Source organism: Ursus americanus, chromosome 12, assembly GCF_024610735.1.
Source record: "Ursus americanus isolate L20-20 chromosome 12, mUrsAme1.1.p, whole genome shotgun sequence".
Classification (NCBI taxonomy): domain Eukaryota; kingdom Metazoa; phylum Chordata; class Mammalia; order Carnivora; family Ursidae; genus Ursus; species Ursus americanus.
The window spans coordinates 57,352,318-57,371,941 of record NC_142138.1 but is presented as its reverse complement, the minus strand read 5'-3'; the positions used below and the strand labels follow the sequence as shown (position 1 = coordinate 57,371,941).

The following is a 19,624-nucleotide window of genomic DNA, read 5'->3' as shown; positions in this document are numbered from 1 at the left end:
TATTGTTGTTTCAGGACCGGATCTGGAATTTAGTATGCATGACGGGACAATTAGAGACTTGGCATTTATGGAAGGCCCAGAAAGTGGTGGAGCCATTTTGATAAGTGCTGGAGCAGGGGATTGTAACATTTATACAACTGACTGTCAAAGAGGACAGGGCCTGCATGCTCTGAGTGGACATACTGGTATGTGACAGTCTTAGATGCTACTTTTCTTTTTGTTCAACATGTGCTTCCCCCCCGCATTTTCATTAGTGGGGTACGTTTTATCAAAAGGGACTTCTTCAGGACAGGAAATTTTTATTTTAAAAATTTAAATTGGGAACTTTTGATAACACAGTAATGATAAATAACATTTTCCTGGTGTGCTAAGTCCTTGGCTTATACAGATAATGCCTTAATTTAATCAACAACCTTATAAATCACAAAGTTTTATCTCTATCTTACACATGAAATAAATAAAACTTGAAAAGGCAAGACTTGACCAGTATCTTACAACTAAACATGGCAGAACTGAGATATTACCTCAGGTTTGTCTCTTGCAAAGCCAGTGGTCTAACCCCACAATCCTGTGCTTTGCCATAATTTACCATAATTTCAAATGATAATATTTTTTTCAGTACTATTTATGATATCCTGAAATGCTGAATCACAAAACAGATTGCTTAGTATGGTTTTCATGTGTGAATTTTAGTGAATTTCAGTTTTTTGAAAATTGCAAATATGGGGGCACTTGGGTGGGTCAGTTGATTAAGCATCTGCCTTCAGCTCAGGTCATGATCTCAGGGTCCTGGGATGGAGTCCCACATTGGGCTCTCTGCTCAGCAGGGAGTTTGCTTCTCTCTCTCACTCTCCCTCTGTGCACTCTCTCTCTCTCTCAAATAAATACAATCTTAAAAAAAAAAAAAAGAAAATTGCCAATATATTTGATACATGTGGAAAATCTCTACCAGCTAGTATATTTGATTAACCAGATCATTACATGTCTAATAATGAGTACCTACCTTTGAATGTGTTAAGGAAAAATACTGTTTGTTCCACAGTAATAACTGACTATATGATCTTTTATAGGCCATATTTTAGCACTTTATACCTGGAGTGGCTGGATGATTGCATCTGGTTCCCAAGATAAGACTGTTAGGTTTTGGGATCTTCGGGTACCAAGCTGCGTTCGTGTTGTTGGCACGACATTCCATGGCACTGGTAGGTTTTTCTGGAATTAAAATGAATTTATATGAGAATGGAACTTTGTAAAATGCACTTAGCTACTTCCTCTCCCCCACAACACATATGTTAAAAAAACAGCAACAAATAATAAATACTTGGTATTTTATTGATTACCTTAAGTTCTTTCAAAATACTTTCTTCTGTTACTTCCTTTGTAAAATTATTATGTTAGCAGGGCTATTTTTTTCTTTTTTTCCTTTTTTTCTTATTTTCAGTTAGTCAACATATAGTACATCGTTAGTTTTTGATGTAGTGTTCGACGATTCATTAGTTGTGCTTAACACCCAGTACTTATCACAATATGTTACCAGGGCTATTTTAGAACTCACACCTTTAAAAAATTTTTTTAATACACACCACAGAAATTGAAATTAAACAAAATTATTTTCTTCCCACTCCTGTACCTTGGTGTCTTTCCCTAAGGGACCAGTTTCTTTTTTTTTTTTTTTTTAATGTTTTTTTATTATATTATGTTAGTCACCATACAGTACATCCCTGGTTTCTGATGCAAAGTTTGATGATTCATTAGTTGCGTATAACACCCAGTGCACCATGCAATACGTGCCCTTCTTACTACCCATCACCCGTCTATCCCATTCCCCCACACCCCTCCCCTCTGAAGCCCTCAGTTTGTTTCCCAGAGTCCATAGTCTCTCATGCTTCATTCCCCCTTCTGATTACCCCCCCTTTCTTTATCCCTTTCTTCCCCTACCGATCTTCCTAGTTCTTATGTTCCATAGATGAGAGAAATCATATGATAATTGTCTTTCTCTGCTTGACTTATTTCATTTAGCATTATCTCCTCCAGTGCCGACGGACCAGTTTCTTATTTATTCCTCTATACAAAAGCTTTAAGTATATAACCGAGAAGTTTGTATATATCATAATCTTCTGTCTTCACTAAATGTATGTATACATGCACACAGAAATGGTAGCATATAATACATGCCTCACATTTTAAACTTAACAGTGTACCTTGGATTGTTCCATGTAAACTGAGGGTACTGCTCTTTGTGTTGTATCACCTTTTAAAACACTGGTATCTAAGAGTGATGAAGTATCCTGCCATTGTCTTTATTTTATTTTGGAGTCCCTTTTCTGCCTTTGTAGTTTTTAATAGCAATTCTTTGGCACTATTCCAAGTGAAAATGCCTGCCTTTTATTTCTACTTTTTGGTAGTGGTGGTGTTTTATTTTAATGCTTTGTCTATTCTCTTGACTTTCATGGACCTTTTTTTTTTCAGGAATATTTTACTTACTATTTTAATAAACCTTCATTTATGACTAGAGGTGCCATTAAATTAGCCACATGTTCATATATAGCTCCCTGGGGATTGGCGTCAATGCAGTGAATATTGCTAAGTGTTTCGCTTGAGGCTCACTCAGTGCTCTGGGGTTTTGTTTTTGGTTTTTTAAGTTTTTATTTTAATTCCAGTTAACACGCAGTGTTATATCAGTTTCAGGTGTACAATTTAGTGATTCGACACTTACATACATCACCCAGTGCTCATCACAAGTGCACTCCTAATCCCCATCACCTATTTCACTCATCCCCCTTCCTGCCCCCCCGTAACCATCACTTTGTTCTCTATAATTAAGAGTCTGCTTCTTGATTTGTCTCTGTTTTTCTCTTTTTCTCCTATGCTCATTTTGTTTCTTAAATTCCCCATATGAGTGGAAATCATGTGGTATATGTCTTTTTCTGACTGACTTATTTCATTAGCATTATACCTTCTAGCTCCATCCATGTCATTGTAAGTGGTAAGATTTCATTCTTTTTATGGCTGAACAATATTCCATTGTGTGTGTACGTGTGTGTGTATGTATGTATATATGTGTGTAAAAATATGTGTATATATATGTATATATGTGTATGTATATATGTGTATATATATATCCATTGAATAGATAAAATGTATGTGTGTGTATATATATACACACACACACACACATTTGAATGGCTATATACACACACACATTTTCTTTATCCATTCATCAGTTGATGGATACCTTCCATAATTGGAAGTCCAATGAACTACTTCCATAATTTGGCTATTGTAAATAATGCTGCTATAAACGTATCATTTTATATGAATGTATCCCTTTGATTGTTTTTGCATTCTTTGGATAAATACCTAGTAGTGCAATTGCTGCATTGTAGGGTAGTTCTATCTATCTTTAACTTTTTGAGGAACCTTCATACTGTTTCTTGTGTTGCTTTTAGCCATTCTGACAGGTGTGAGGTGATATCTCATTATTTACATTTCCCTGATGGTAATTGGTGATGAAATCTTTTTGTGTGTCTGTTGGCCATCTGTATGACTTATTTGGAGAAATTTCTGTTTCATGTCTCTGCCCATCTTTAATTGGATTATTTGGTTTTTTGGTGTTGAGTCGTGTAAGTGCTTTATATATTTTGGATACTAACCCTTTATCAGATATGTCATTTGCAAATGTCTTCTCCCATCCTGTGGGTTGCCTTTTAGTTCTGTTGATTGTTTTCTTCACTGTGCAGATGGTTTTTATTTTGATGGAGTCCCAATAGTTTATTTTTGCTTTTGTTTCCCTTGCTTCAGGAGACGTATCTAGAAAACTGCTTTGGCCAATGTCAGAGAAGTTACTGCCTGTGTTTTCTTCTAGTATTTTTATGGCTTAAGGTCTCACATTTAGGTCTTTAATTCATTTTGAGTTTATTTCTGTGTATGATATAAGAAACTGGTCCAGTTGCTTTCTTTTGCATGTGGCTGTCCAGTTTTCTCAGCACCATTTGTTGTGGAGACTCTCTTTTTCCCTTTGGATATTCTTTCCTGCTTTGTCAAAGATTAATTGACCATATAGTTGTGGGTTCATTTCTGGGTTTCCTCTTCTCTTCTGTTGATCTATTTGCCTAGTTATGTGCCAGTACCATACTGTTTTGATGATGACAGCTTTGTAATATAATCTGAAGTCCAGACTTGTGATGCCGCCAGCTTTGCTTTTCTTTTTCAAGATTGCTTTGGCTATTTGAGGTCTTTTGAGTTCCATACAAATTTTAGAATTGTTTTAGTTCTGTGAAAAATGCTGTTGATATTTTGATGGCGATAGCATTAAATGTGTAGATTGCTCTGGGTAGTGTAGACATTTTAACAATATTTATTCTTCCAATCCATGAGCATGGAATGTCTTTCCATTTCTTTGTGTCGTCTTCAATTTCTTTCATCAGTGTTTTATAGTTTTCAGAGCACGGGTCTTTCACCTCTTTGATTAGGTTTATTCCTAGGTATCGTATTATTTTTTGTGCAGTTGTAAGTGGGATTGTTTTCTTAATTTCTTTCTGCTGCTTCATTATTGGCGTATAGAAATGCAACAGATTTCTGTACATTGATTTTGTATCCTGTGACTTTACTAAATCCATTTATTCCAATAGTTTTTCAGAGTCTTTCAGGTTCTCTCTCTCTCTATATATATAGATAGATATAGATATAGATCTATAGATCTATATCTATATATAGGTTATATATATATCATCTGCAAATAGTGAAAGTTTTACATCTTCCTTACCAGTTTGGATGCCTTTTATTTCTTTTTGTTGTCTGGTTGCTGTGGTTAGGACTTCCAGTACTATGTTGAGTGGACATCCTTGTCTTGTTCCTGACCTTAGGGAAAATGTTCTCAGTTTTTCCCCATTAAGGATGATGTTAGCTGTAGATTTTTCGTAAATGGCCCTTATTATATTGACGTATGTTCCTTCTAAACCTATTTTGTTGAGGGTTTTTATCATGAATGGATGTTGTACTTTGTCAAATGCTTTTTTGTGTCCATTGAAATGATCATATGGTCCTTATCCTTTTTCTTATTGATGTGCTGTATCATGTTGAATGATTTGAGAATATTTAACCACCTTTGTGACCCAGGAATAAATCCCACTTGATTTTTTTTCTTGATAAGTCTGGCTAGAGGTTATCAATTTTATTCATTTTTTTTTCAAAGAACCAGCTCCTAGTTTCATTGATCTGTTCTATTGTTTTTTAAGTTTCTACATGGACCTTTTTCTGTACTTTGATTCAAACCAGATACAATTCGTTCTAGCAAACTTGATTCTGGAACACACACACATATAATTATATTTTTATATATGAATATGTTATCATTGATTTGTTAAAGTTTAGTTTGAATTGTCACCAAAATTAATGTATAACATGGTTTAAAGCACCAAATAGTTCGGGGGCTCCTGGGTGGATCAGTCGTTAAGCGTCTGCCTTCAGCTTGGGGCGTGATCCCAGGGTTCTGGGATCGAGCCCCGCATCGGTTCCCTGCTCTGCTGGGAGCCTGCTTCTTCCTCTCCACTCATAATAAATAAATAAATAAATTGGGAGCCTGCTTCTTCCTCTCCACTCATAATAAATAAATAAATAAATAAATAAATAAATAAATAAATAAAAAAAAATAAATCTTTTTAAAAATTTAAAAAAAATTAATAAAAGAACCAAACTGTTCAATAAGACTGATTAAGAAACACATTGCCCTGAGAATTGTCTGCTGTCCTCCACCCGCTGCCTCATTTCCCATTTCTTCAAGACAACAGTTTTTAACTTTTGTAATTGTTGCACTTTCATATTTATTTTCATATTTCTTTTTTAAAACTTTTATTTGTTAAGTAATCTCTATACCCAGCATGGGGCTTGAACTCACGATCGCAAGATCAAGAGTCACATGCTCCACCAATTGAGCTAGGCAGTTTCCCCTTATTTTCATATTTCTAAATAACATGCCTGTAGACATAGTTTTTTAAGGATTATTTATTCTCTTACCACCATAAAAGATGAAGATTTTTATATCCTTTTCTGATTCCTACTGTTCCTCATCCCCTCACATACTTCCTATGTCCCATCCTTTCAATATAGTTGTACCATTTTTGGTTAGATCGGTATTCATTCCTCACATTGTTTTAGTACTTACAGTGCTAGTCATATCCTTTTTTTCCCCTTTTCTTTCATCTTTTTGTTTTTCTTGGTGTTAATAATTGTATTTTTTGGTCTGTTTACTTAGTTTCTATACACTTATCACTGACTTATCTCCAGACTTTCCCCGTTTGGCTAAATTATTTTCAGCCCCTTTTCTCTCCTTCTCAGAGACTTCAACTTTTTGGTCAGCTCTCTCTTGCAGCATTGTCTCGTTCTCTACTGGATCTGTCCTTCTTTTCTTCTCTACCATAGATATACAAAAATGTTCTAGAATTGGCAATGCCCCAAAGTTCCTCTTTTGACCCCCTTATCCCCTTCGCAGCTCTTACCTTAATTTCTTGCTCTCTTTCTTACCCAGATGTCTCAGAAATCCTATTACATATGCATGTCCATTTTGTCATCCTTTCCTGGTTCTTCTAGCTCTGCTCAGTTTCTAAATTTTGGCATTCCCTAGGACTTAGGACTTTTGTCTCCTTTCTTTCTCTACATGAGTACATCTGTTCCTCCACCTTTAAGTGTAATTTCTATGCTGATCTTGAATTTTTATCTCTAGCCCAAACGTATTCTACATGCGAGGCTCGTATTTCTAATCCACCTACTTGACATGTCCTTTTGGTTATATTAGAGGATATGTCGAATTTAACATGTCTTCAACTATTGAATCCTGACTTCTCTTCTCAAACAAAACTGCCCCAGACCTTCTCACCTAAGTGGTTCTACCACCCATTGTTCGTGCTGGATAGTCTCCCTGGATCCCTCTTTCTCTCCTTTCCTCCAATAACCAATTCATAAGCAAATTGTATTGTTTTAGCCCCCCCCAAAAAATCCCTCTACTACTTCCCATTTTTATTGCCACCACTCTGAGATAAACCACCACCACCTCTCAGCTTAACCACTGCGAGAGCTTCCTTACTGTACTCTGCATTTTCCCTTTTGCCCCCTTCATTCATTCCATGGTCCACACAACAGCCAGAGCCCATCATACCTTGCTTACAGTACTTCAGTGCCTTCTGATTGCTCCTAGGTTAAAGTGCAGACTCTTTACCATGCCCAGAGCAGTGTTCTTCAGTTTTATTTTCATTATTGCTCCCCCCACCACGCAAGAAGAAAAAGTAAATTAAATTTTTTCCAGAGAATTTTCCAGAGAATTTAGCCAGAGAAATTAAATACTAGGAATAAGATTTTATTGGGTGGGGTTAAACTTTGGAGGGCTACAAACTACTGTTAATGTTTAAGATTTTTTCATCCCCTGAGAACAATTTTACACCCCCTTGGGGAGGCATTATTGCCTCCATTGAAAGTGCACGGTCTAGGTTTAGGGCTGCAGCATGTGGACTCAGCGCTTATTTTCATCTAGTTTCTTCTGGCAGTTATTGGTGTGTTGCTTAGACACATTTCCTACACTGTGTCCTAAAACGTATTTTGCTGTGTAATTTCTTGTTGCCCTAACTAGACCCTAAGCTTGTAATGGGAGTATTCTGGACCCTTCCCCACAGTGATAGCACTGCCTTAGGAACAGTGGTGCATCTATTGCACTGTAAGTAGTGGTGTCCCGGGTGTTCCCCCAAGTGACAAAAAAACCAGACTTTCTTATTTCTCGTAGCATCTTGCTTCATACTTTGTCTCTAAAAAGGATGCAAGTGTTTATTGGTTGAATGTTAATTTGGATTTTTCCTTAACAGTTGTGATAAGCTTCATTTAATTTTTAGTGTATGGTTCAGTGAACATAATTAGCTGTTATAGTTTAGCTGTGTTGATTTTTGCCTATGAAACTTCTATTCTTTCTTCTTTACAGGTAGTGCAGTGGCATCTGTAGCTGTAGATCCCAGTGGCCGTCTCTTAGCCACAGGACAAGAAGATTCTAGCTGCATGTTGTATGACATAAGAGGAGGAAGAATGGTACAAAGTTATCATCCTCATTCCAGTGATGTTCGCTCTGTTCGATTCTCTCCTGGAGCTCACTACTTGCTAACAGGATCCTATGATATGAAAATAAAGGTGACAGACCTACAAGGTGAGGGAGATTGACCTCTTTCTTTGTAGTCTCTCCCATTCTATTTGGGATCTCTCTCTTTTTTTTTTAATCCACATATAACTTTTTTTAAATTGATTTTTTAAATTTCAGTATAATTAATGTGCAGTGTTGTATTAGTTTCAGGTATACAGTATGGTGATTCAGCAATTCTATACATCACCTGGTGCTCATCAAGATGATTGTATTCTTAATCCCCTTCACCTATTTCATCCATCCCCCCCCACTCTCCCCTCTGGTAACCATCTGTTTTTTCTCTATAGTTAAGAGTCTGGGTTTTTTTTTGTCTCTTTTTTTCTTTGTTTTGTTTCTTAAATTCCACACATGAGTGAAATCATATGGTGTTTGTCTTTCTCTGATTTATTTCACTTAGCATTATGCCCTCCATCCATGTTGTTGCAAATGGCAAGATTTCATTCTTTTTTATGGCTGAGTAATATTCCATTGTGTATATGTAGATATTCCATTGTGTGTATGTGTTTGTATACCACATCTTATCTATCTATTCATCTGTTGATGGATATTTGGGTTGCTCCCATGTCATGGCTATTGTAGATAATGCTACAGTAAACATAAGGGTGCATATATCTTTTTGAATTAGTGTTTTTGCATTTTTTGGGTAAATACCCAGTAATGGAATTACTGGATCATATGATAATCCTATTTTTAATTTTTTGAGGAACCTCCATACTGTTTTCCACAGTGGCTTCATCAGTTTGCATTCTCACCAGCAGTGCACAAGGGTTCCTTTCCTTTTTCTCCCAAGTCCTCACCAACACCTGTGGTTTCTTGTGTTTTTTATTTACCATTCTGACAGGTGTGAGGTGATATCTCATTGTGGTTTTGATTTGCATTTCCTGATGATTAGTGATGTTGAGCATCTTTTCATGTGTCTGTTGGCCATCTGTATGTCTTCTTTGGAGGCATGTCTGTTCATGTCATATGTCCATTTTTAATCGAATTGTTTGGTTTTTTGGTGTTCAGTTGTGTAAGTTCTTAAGTATTTTGGATACTAACCCTTTATCAGGTTATGTCATTTGCAAATATCTTCTCCCATTCCATAGGTTGTCTTTTTGTTTTGTTGATTGTTTCCTTTGCTGTGCAGAAGCTTTTTATTTTGATGTAGTCCCTGTAGTTTATTTTTGTTTTTGTTTCCTTTGCCTTAGAAGACATATCTAGAAAAATATTGCTACTGTCAATGTCAGAGAAATTACTGCCTGTGCTCTCTTCTTGGATTTTTATGGCTATTTTGATCTTTTTGTTGTTGTTGTTAATCTGGTGTAATCAACTTTATAACATTTTCAAATTTTAGTTTTATAGTATTTACTGAACAAATTACTGGTACTGTATTGATGTGAATTGTAGCAAATTATTAAACAAATCAAGTGAACAGTCTTATTAAGTAATTTTAAAATATTTGAAAGAATCATCATTTATTACACTAAATCATTTTGAGTTCAGGGATGGTAGATGTTAAAATATGCATTATGTACAGCTATTTGCTTCTGCTTTAAAAAACTTAGTGTATAACATGTAATTATGCTTCAGCATCTAGTTTTATTTTTAACTACTTAGTAAGCAAATATTTATTTTCTATCAACTAGGGACAGACAGAAAGATGAATAAGACAGGTAACTTCCTCCTTGATGGAGCTTACATTTTGGAGGTAAATAAAAAGCAAACAATAAATGATGTAATTTCAGGTATTGGTAAGTGCTGTTAAAAAATTAGTGAGGTGGGAGAGAGTGCGTGGATGGAGAAGCCCATTTTATATTTTAGGTAGGCTCGAGTAGGTCTCTTTAGGGAAGTGCCATTTGCACAGAGACTTGAATGATGAGAAGGCACAAGCCAGGCCAGGATGTGAGGCAGGAGTGAATTGAGCATGTTCATGACGCTGTAAGAAGCCATGTCTGGGACTTAGAGAACTAAGGGAGGGAGAGACAAGAATAAATCAGAGGCAGGGTTTTATAGACATTTTAAAAAAGCATAATGGGAATCCTTTGGAATATTAAAATAGGGAGTGATCTGATCTGTTATCTATTGATATCTGTTTAAAAGATAATTTTGAGCTGTGTAGGGAGAATGGATTGTAGATGTAAATATCAGGCTATTGGAACAGTTCATGTGAGGGTGATGGTAGCCTGGACTAGGGTGGTAGAGGCGGAGGTGGTAAGGAGTGACTGAATTTGGGATATATTTTAATTTGTTTAGATTAAATTTGAGGAGTGAGAGGAATGCTGATTCCTAGGCTTTTGGCATGCACAACCAGATAGGGCCATTAATCGTTGGAAGAGGAACAGGTTTGGGCAAGAAAGTCAAGAGTTTGGTTTAAACAAATTAAGATGACTATCAGGCAATCAAGTGAGATGCCGAATAGCTCTTTGGATACTAGTCTGGAGCTCAGGTGAGAAGTCCAGGTTGGAGGTGAAATGTGTGAGTCATCAGTACACAAATGGCCATGGTAACATGGTACTAGATAAAATTTCATGGGAAGTAGGTGTAAGGGGAACAGGAAATCCGAAAGCTGCCTCCTGGGAAAGGAGCAGCAACCCAGCAAAGGAGACCAAGGTGTAGTGGCACCAAAGTCAGGGAAAAGTCAGTTGAGAGAGTTTCAAGGAGAGAGTGGCAGCTATGTCAAATGTTGCTGTGTGTATTTTACTGAATACTACTTCACATAGTTAGGTATTCAAGAATTTATTCCTGTTTAAACCTTTAAATGGATTAATGTAGTTTAGGACTTTGTATACTGTCATGCCTTCAAATACCAGGAACTCTGTGAAATCTATACATATACTTATTTTGTATCGTAAATCAGTGTCTCTCTTTTTCATGTAGGGGATCTCACTAAACAGCTTCCGATCATGGTGGTGGGGGAGCACAAGGACAAAGTGATTCAGTGCAGGTGGCACACCCAGGATCTTTCCTTCCTGTCGTCTTCTGCAGACAGAACTGTAACCCTCTGGACTTATAATGGATAGAGTACGCCCCGTGTCAGTCTATGCAGTGAAAGCACAGAGACTTCAGACTACTGACTTGTGAAAATGATAAATTTGAAGAACGTAGACTGATCAGAAAAGTGGCTTAGCACGAGGAGACCCCTTATTACCATGTATCCCTTTGATAGGAACCATTGGGTGGTGTTATTCTGCAGTGCTTTCAGTCTTCCATGTGAGCTCGTGCTGCTGTGACCTGCTATATGTAGTCTTGTTGCCAAAGTCTGCGGAAGAGCTCTTATGTTGTCAGTGTGCACTCCAAGTCAAGGTGGACGATGTGTTTACGGTTTAGTATTAAATGCATTCCTTGGTCTTTGCCTAAATAACAGTTTTATATACACATTGAAATTGAACTATACTTTAAGCATATTATTACATATAATGCAACCAGGTTCTACACAGATTAGACATAGGTGTTCAGAAATTACTTTTCTCACACTCCCATGATATTATATCACTTGTCAGCTAGAGGTCAGAATTTTATATGTCTCTCAAAAGTTACATGGTTATTTTCACTAAGGATCATTGTGGAGTTTAAAGATGGATGGAAAACTGCTTCTTAGTTCATGATGTGGTAATGGCCTTTTCTTTTTTCTTAAACCCAGGGATATAATTACTATTTTGTCACATTATTTTGTTTCAGGCTTAAAAGGTAAATATGTTTGCTTCAGAAACTTGTTAATTTCAATTTTTTGAATGCAACAAGATACCTCCCTCCTCAACTGTACTGCAAGAGCAGAGCAGCAGCGCTATGTGACGCAGCACTTGAAGGTACAGTAGATTTACTGGCTAGCGTTTTTCCTCTTAAAATTTACAAACTTTGCCATAGACTATAGCATGGTTTGAAATGCTATGTCTGCATGATAATTTAAAATGGAAAAATTTAAACTTTGCACTCCGAAAGCTTATTTGGATTTGTTTCTTGCACTGTTTTGTGTAATGCAGAATAATGATTTTATTCCTATGGCATTGTAGATCCTAACATTTATGTATCTTTATTTTCATATTGTACAGTAATTTTACTTTAAATTATTAAATAGGCTATTTTATTTATTTCAAATGCAGTTGAGTTGGTTTTAATTATTGAACTGTCTGTGCACTGTATGTAGCAAGCATTTTTAATCTATTGTATACAAGTGGAAAGGATATTAGAAGTGTATCTGTGCTGTTATTTCAATAAAGACCTCTTGACACCTAAAAATATTCCTGTTCCTCACTATCTGTGACTTTCAATTTAGAGTGTTATTTTTTCCAGTTTACTTGGAGATGGTGTGGTCCAGTGGGTCAACCCCACAATCAGTTTCTTTTTTTTTTTTTAAGATTTTATTTGTCAGAGAGAGAGAGCATGCACAAGCAGGGGAAGCGGCAGGCAGAGGGAGAAGCAGGCTTCCTGCTGAGCAAGGAGCCCAATATGGGACATGATCCTAGGACCCTGGGATCACGACCCGAGCCGAAGGCAGATGCTTAACTGACTGAGCCACCCAGGAGTCCCCCCACAATCAATTTCTTTTTTTTTTTTTTTTTTTTTTTAAGATTCTATTTATCTATTCGACAGGACAGAGACAGCCAGCGAGAGAGGGAACACAAGCAGGGGGAGTGGGAGAGGAAGAAGCAGGCTCATAGAGGAAGAGCCTGACGTGGGGCTCGATCCCAGATCGCCGGGATCACGCCCTGAGCCGAAGGCAGACACCCAACCGCTGTGCCACCCAGGCGCCCCCCACAATCAATTTCTTAAATTTCTTTCTAAAGATCTTCTACTGGGGTGCCTGGCTGGCTCAATTGGTGGAGTGTGTGACTCTTGATCTCGGGGTTGTGAGTTCGAACCCCACATAGGCTGTAGAGGTTACTTAAATAAATAGATAGATAGGTAAATAAATAAATAAATAAAATTCCTCTACTAACTTACTTTGCAACCCTTGAGCAACTGCCTAAATTTATGTGTCTGTCTCTTTTATTGAAGATCTAGGGAACTTTCCATCCTGGATATATTGTGAAAGTTGATTAATAAAAGCCCAGAAAAATATATAAATTGTAAATTAGACAACAAATAGGTTGAACTGAGTGCTTTAGAAAGAAATGAAATCTTGTCACTTGTAGCTGTGTATATTCAGTAGATACACAGTTTTCCTACCTTTGCAGAGGGGAATTCTGCTAAAAGTAAGCCACAATCTCCTCTTCAGTTTTCATGCTTCATTTCATACATTCTAGATATTTCAGCAGGTCTATTCGTGTTCAGTTTAAAACGAGGAAAAAAGTCATTTCTTGATATAGACCAGCTCAACTTCATAGTAAAAAAAAAAAAAGATTCATAAAATTATTCCACCTTCAAGGAGAGAACTTTAAGATGCTCCTATATATGAGTATAGAATTCTTTCTGCAGTGCATTAGATAATAACTAGAAATTATATGACTTATAATAAATATCCGGTCACATATGTCCTTTTTCCCATGCCTCCACACGGTCTTCTTCATGGAGGTGAATAGATTCTTGGAGGTTCATGTGAAAGAGAAGGAGAGAACTGAAGTATCTACATTCTCTGAACCCTTCTCAGTGGGAGTATGGAGAAGGAGAGTAGGGATGAGGGGGTGCAGAAATTCTTAGCTCCTCCGTACAGAAGTGTCAGAGGTCTGACTTAAATTTTATTTAAAAATTTTTTTAATAAGCCAAATGACATAACCAACTGAGAAAATGCAGCCCATGAAATGGTAGAAAATATTTGCAAATCATATGTCTGATAAAGGATTAATATCCAGAATCTATAAGAACTACAGCACAAAAACAACCAAAAAATCAACCAGATTAAAAAATGGGCAAAGTATTTGCATAGACATTTCTCCAAAGAAGAGAGACAAATGACCAATAAGCACATGAAAAGATGCTTAACACTACTAATCATTAGGGAAATGAAAATGAAAACCGCAATGAAATATCACCTCACACCCGTTAGGGTGGCCATTATCAGAGATTTTTTTTTTTTTTAACAGAGAGAGGCAGCCAGCCAGAGAGGGAACACAAGCAGGGGGAGTGGGAGAGGAAGAAGCAGGCTCCCAGCGGAAGAGCCTGATGTGGGGCTCTGACGTGGGGCTCTGACGTGGGGCTCTGACGTGGGGCTCTGACGTGGGGCTCTGACGTGGGGCTCGATCCCAGAATGCCGGGATCACGCCCTGAGCCGAAGGCAGACGCTTAACGACTGCGCCACCCAGGCGCCCCAGGGTTGCCATTATCAAAAACATAATATGTAGTGGCAAGGATGTGGAGACGTTGAAACTCTTGTGTATTATTGGTGGCAATAGAAGATGGTGTAGCCACGATGGCAAGGGAGACGCCACCATAACTCCATCTGATCCCCAGGCTCTTAGACTTAAATAATGCCCAAGTTCAAACAATGATGAAAAAAGCTAAAAGCCAAAGTGAAAAGATTATTCAAAAAAAGAGAAGCCTCCCACTTCCCTTCAAGCTAATTACACCTCCCCCTCCGCCACTGTCACCAGGAAGAGTGGTGATTCCTTCCACAGTTAACACCCCTTAGCAGAAGCTGGCCAGGATCAAACTGGAATTTCTAATTTCCCAATATCAAAGATACAGTAAAACTTAGGACACATAGGGCGCGGCCTATATACAACTGGTGCCAGAATGGCCCAGAGTTAAGTCTTGAAAGACATCATCTCTCCATCCCGTTACCACCACCAAGAACTTCACAATCTAAAAGAACAGCTGTGCATTTTGGGAAGTGAATTCCGCAGACTCCAGGAGGCACTGAAGACCATCTTGGAAAACTTGTCCTTGTCCAAATTGTGGTCAAATGTGTCACATAAGTGGTAAATTTACAAATGTGCCTGCCTGTGTTCTAACCATCTCTGGAGAATCCCAAGCTGCGCTTCCTCCCATACTGACTGCCACAGCCAGCCAACCATCTTCTTCCTCATCCAGCTCTGCCTCCACTCCCTCCACCTCCTCTCTGCCTGTACCTCCATCACCCACGGCACCTGGGCCGCTCAAAAATTCTGATTGTACCAAAGCACTTCAGGCTGGACCATTAAAAAAAGATGGACCCATGCAGACAACAGTTAAAGATCTGACTGAAAGAACACACGGTTTTGATGAAGAAATTTGTACCATCACCAGAGGCATAGTGTCCACTAGTTACTGTCTCTGACCTGCAGTGTGTTATCCTGAAACCCAACTCCAAAGGGTTACCAACTCGACTTACGCATGTCTTAATTACTCCTGGTAAAAGCCAGATAGATCTGCAGAAACTTAGAAAAGTCTATGTAGAGAGGAGCGCAGGTGGAACCCCATTTACCAATAAAGAAAATATGGAAACAAGAGCTAGGCTGACTCCAGTAATGACCTGGGCCTTGAGGGGAAGTTTCAGCATGGTCAGCCTAGAAGTCTAACCCATACTCTGTCACTTTCTACAAGCAGCTTTGTTGAACAAAACGGATGCCAACCCTGCCTGACTGCATGTGATGGCTCATAAAATACTCCGATAAATCACCCCAATCTTTTTTTTAATGTAGTAGGGTCTGTATAATTATACTCATATATAATTCCATTTGAAGAATTAAAGTATGTTTGGAGCCCATTCATACTGTGGTATTACGTGGTATTTGGACATTTTTTAGTTTGTATGATCAGTAAGAGAACAGATGAGAAAATGCAATCCCTAAAGTGATGTTTATCCTGGAATTACCCAATTTAGTTCGGAGAGGTTGTTCAAATTTAACTACATAGCTAATTTTTACTCAACAGGTACAGTTATGACATTAAGAAAATAACCTGGTGGGGTGCCTGGGTGGCTCAGTTGGTTAAGTGTCTAACTCTTGGTTTTGGCTCAGGTCATGATCTTATGGGTTGGGGGATCGAGCACCAGTTCAGACCCCTTGCTCAGCGGAGAGTCTGCTTGAAAAATTCTTTCCCTCTGCTCCTCCCCATGCTCTCTTCCTCTCTCTAAAAATAAATAAATAAATCTTAAAAAAAAAAAAGAAAAGAAAAACTGGTGCCCATTCATCTTGAATATTCTTGGGTAAGAATAAAAGTATTTCGGCACGCCTGGATGGCTCAGTTGATTAAGCATCTGCCTTTGGCTCAGGTCATGATCCTCGGACCCTGGGGTTGAGCCCAGCATCAGGCTCCATGCTCAACGGGGGAGCCTGCTTCTCCCTCTCGCTCTGCCTGCCGCTCCCCCTGCTTCTGTGCTCTCTCTCTCTCAAATAAATAAATAAATAAATAAATAAATAAATAAATAAAATCTTTTTTAAAAAAGTATTTCATCCTGTAAAGCTAATGCATTAACTGCTACAAACTTGAACAGTAAAAAAGACCCTCTAGATTTGATTTCTGTTCACTATAAACACTTAAGAGGTAAGACCATCCCCCATCCAAACCCAATTATTTTCCAAAAGGATTTGAAGGAAATGTCCAATGTAACCTTAAAAATTAGAATGTATCGTTTCTAGGGGCACCTGGGTGGCACAGCGGTTAAGCGTCTGCCTTCGGCTCAGGGCGTGATCCCGGCGTTGTGGGATCGAGCCCCACGTCAGGCTCCTCTGCTATGAGCCTGCTTCTTCCTCTCCTACTCCCTCTGCTGTGTTCCCTCTCTCGCTGGCTGTCTCTATCTCTGTCAAATAAATAAATAAAATCTTAAAAAAAAAAAAGAATGTATCGTTTCTAGCATCTTACGTAGGTGATTATATCTGGCTCACTGAAGTCTGAGATATTCCTTACTTTGATATCTACTATGATATCCACATTCATGCAGCTAAATACAAGTTTCACGAGGACCTCAACATGAACCTTGTATTCTCCACAATGCCCTGAAGGATTCTATGAAGTCCATAGCAGATTCACTGTGAGACCTAATTCCCTGTCCTCAACAGCCTGTCGATTCAACAACAGTAATAAAGCATACCTGCGTGCAAAAACACAGGTTCTTCCCTGCTGGTCCAGGGTTGCCAGATTTAGCAATTATAAATACATGACACTCAATCAAATTTGTATTTCAGGTAAACCACACAAATAACTTTTAAGTATAAGTGTGTCCCATTAAACAATGAATGGTTTCTTTTAGTATAATTATGTCCCAAATATTGCGTGGGACATAGTTGTACTAAAAAAATATTCAGCGTTTATCTGAAATTCAAATTTAACTGGGCATTCTGTGTTTTATTTGGCAACCCTATATAAGTCAGACCCTTACAAAACTGCCAAGTATTTCTGGGAGCCCCCAGTTTGTCAGATATATGTACTTAGCAGTGGACACTACTGTAACTTCATCCAGGATCGCCATCACTAATGTGTTAAGTATCATGGACGAAGGGGTACTGTCATTAGGGTGAATGTTACTGAGGTGCAGGATTAGCTTTGAAGCTGACAACGTCCACTGCACTTCCAAGAATAAGGATGGCAGAGCCTCACGGATAGGAAACAAGGGGTTTTGATCTTCACTGAACCATCCAGCCTGACAGGAAGCAGCGACATAGATGATATCTTTGAAATATCCCTTGGTTAGCTTAGGCTAAAAAAGATATTTTAGTGACTTTTCAGAAATACCTATTTTTCCAAAAATAAATATTGCTTTGAGATGCCAAATAGAGTGTCATGGAAAGTCACCAGACCGGAAAACAGACCTGGGGATGATGTTTTGTTCATATGAGACCCACATTTATGTTTACAACACATTTATGAATGAAAATTAAACAGATAATGAAGTTAAGAAACATACCTGATTCTAGGTTGTTGTTTTTTAAAACCGCTAGCTATATTCATATTATGTAAGAATAAAGGGAATGGTCACTGAGAATAAAACATTTGAGTATATTTAACAATATTTTATGGGACACTTATAATGTTTGTAATATTAATAAACCACCTTGTACTGTCTCAATTTAAATGATGTGATTATGTGATCATTCTTGTGGAATAATGGTTCATAAAAAATGCTATAGAAAAAAAATGCTATAGAAATTCTATAAATACTTGTAAAGCTGCTATTGCCATTGTACCAGTATTAAAATGTGTTCTACCTTGCATCTTTTACTAATTTTTATAACAGGTTTTATATTGTTTCCATTTGAGAATCCTGTAAATGCTATGGCTTCATTAAACTGTTGCTAATCATATAAAAAATGGTACAGCCACTGTAGAAAATAGTATGGTCGTTTTTAAATTTAAAAATAGAAGTACCATATGACCCAGCAATCCCACTTCTGGCTATATATCCCAAAAAACCAAAAGCAGGGTTGGAAGAGATATTTGCACACTCACGTTCATAGCAACATTACTCACAATAGCCAAAAGGTGCAAGCAACCAAGAATTCCATCAACAGATCAATGGATGAACAAACTGTGGCACACGACACAGTGAAATATTATTCAGCCTTTAAAAAGGAAATTTTGACAAGTTACAACAGGGATGAGCCTTGAGAACATTACACTAAGTGAAATAAGCCAGCCACGAAAAGACACATACTTAAGTACCTAGTGTGGTCAAATTCATAGAGATACAAAATAGAACGGTGGTTGCTGCGGAAAGGGTGAGGTGGGGCGGGAGTGATGAATTATTGTTTAAATGGGTAGTTTCAGTTTTGCAGAATGAAAAAGTTCTGGAAATGGATGGTGGTCATGGTTGCACAATATGCTGTGATGACCCTGAACTGCATACTTAAAAATGGTTAAGGTGGTACACTTTGTCAGGTGTATTTTTTTTTTTAAGATTTTATTTATTTATTCGACAGAGATAGAGACAGCCAGCGAGAGAGGGAACACAAGCAGGGGGAGTGGGAGAGGAAGAAGGAGGCTCATAGCGGAGGAGCCTGATGTGGGGCTCGATCCCACAACTCCGGGATCACGCCCTGAGCCGAAGGCAGACGCTTAACCGCTCTGCCACCCAGGCGCCCCTGTCAGGTGTATTTTAATTTTAAAAAATTGTAATAAGCAACATGCACGCCACGTGTACACTATACGCCAAATTTTAACACATTTTTATATTTGTTGCCAAGGACTCTTGTGTACACATCTCATTTCCTCCTAGTGTGTAAAACTCATCCTTTCCTCTTTGGAGAGTTTCCTGAAGTTGCAAGGCCAGCAGTTAAAGACAAAAACAGAACGAAATTTATTATTTCCAAAAAACCAGAGTGCAGCTCCTCCAACCCCCCCCCCCCAAAATACGACTGCCGTTGTCGTTCATTATATCCTCCTTAAATAATTATTGCAAAGGTTACACATTCGGACTTACAAAATAAATCAATACTAAGAAAACAAGTTTTGTATTCGTATATATTTGGCTCCCATGTAAGATTTCATTCGCAGACCGTTCGACTGAACAAGTAAAGGAGACCGGGCCTGAAGTAAGCCAACGGAGCCTGGCCCCGCCCCCTCGGCGGGCCAATCAGTCGCGCTCCCGGGCAGGACGCACAGCTGCTAGCCGAG

General features: G+C 38.1%; 1 protein-coding gene and 1 pseudogene across 3 annotated transcripts in view; both read left to right on the top strand.

Annotated features, from left to right (window-relative positions):
- Window positions 1-12,396, top strand: part of WDR47 (WD repeat domain 47) — a 60,627-nt gene extending 48,231 nt beyond the window's left edge. For all 3 annotated transcript variants that reach the window (XM_087866148.1, XM_087866146.1, XM_087866147.1), the window contains 4 exons: window positions 15-185; window positions 1,071-1,206; window positions 7,968-8,182; window positions 11,036-12,396. In XM_087866148.1, the coding sequence (XP_087722274.1) occupies window positions 15-185; window positions 1,071-1,206; window positions 7,968-8,182; window positions 11,036-11,178 (665 nt within the window). In that variant the 3' untranslated portion in view covers window positions 11,179-12,396. The remainder of the gene's footprint in view (window positions 1-14; window positions 186-1,070; window positions 1,207-7,967; window positions 8,183-11,035) is intronic.
- A 2,012-nt stretch (window positions 12,397-14,408) lies between these two features.
- Window positions 14,409-16,454, top strand: LOC123794951 (proline-rich protein 11 pseudogene; annotated as a pseudogene).
- The last annotated feature ends 3,170 nt before the right edge of the window (window positions 16,455-19,624 follow it).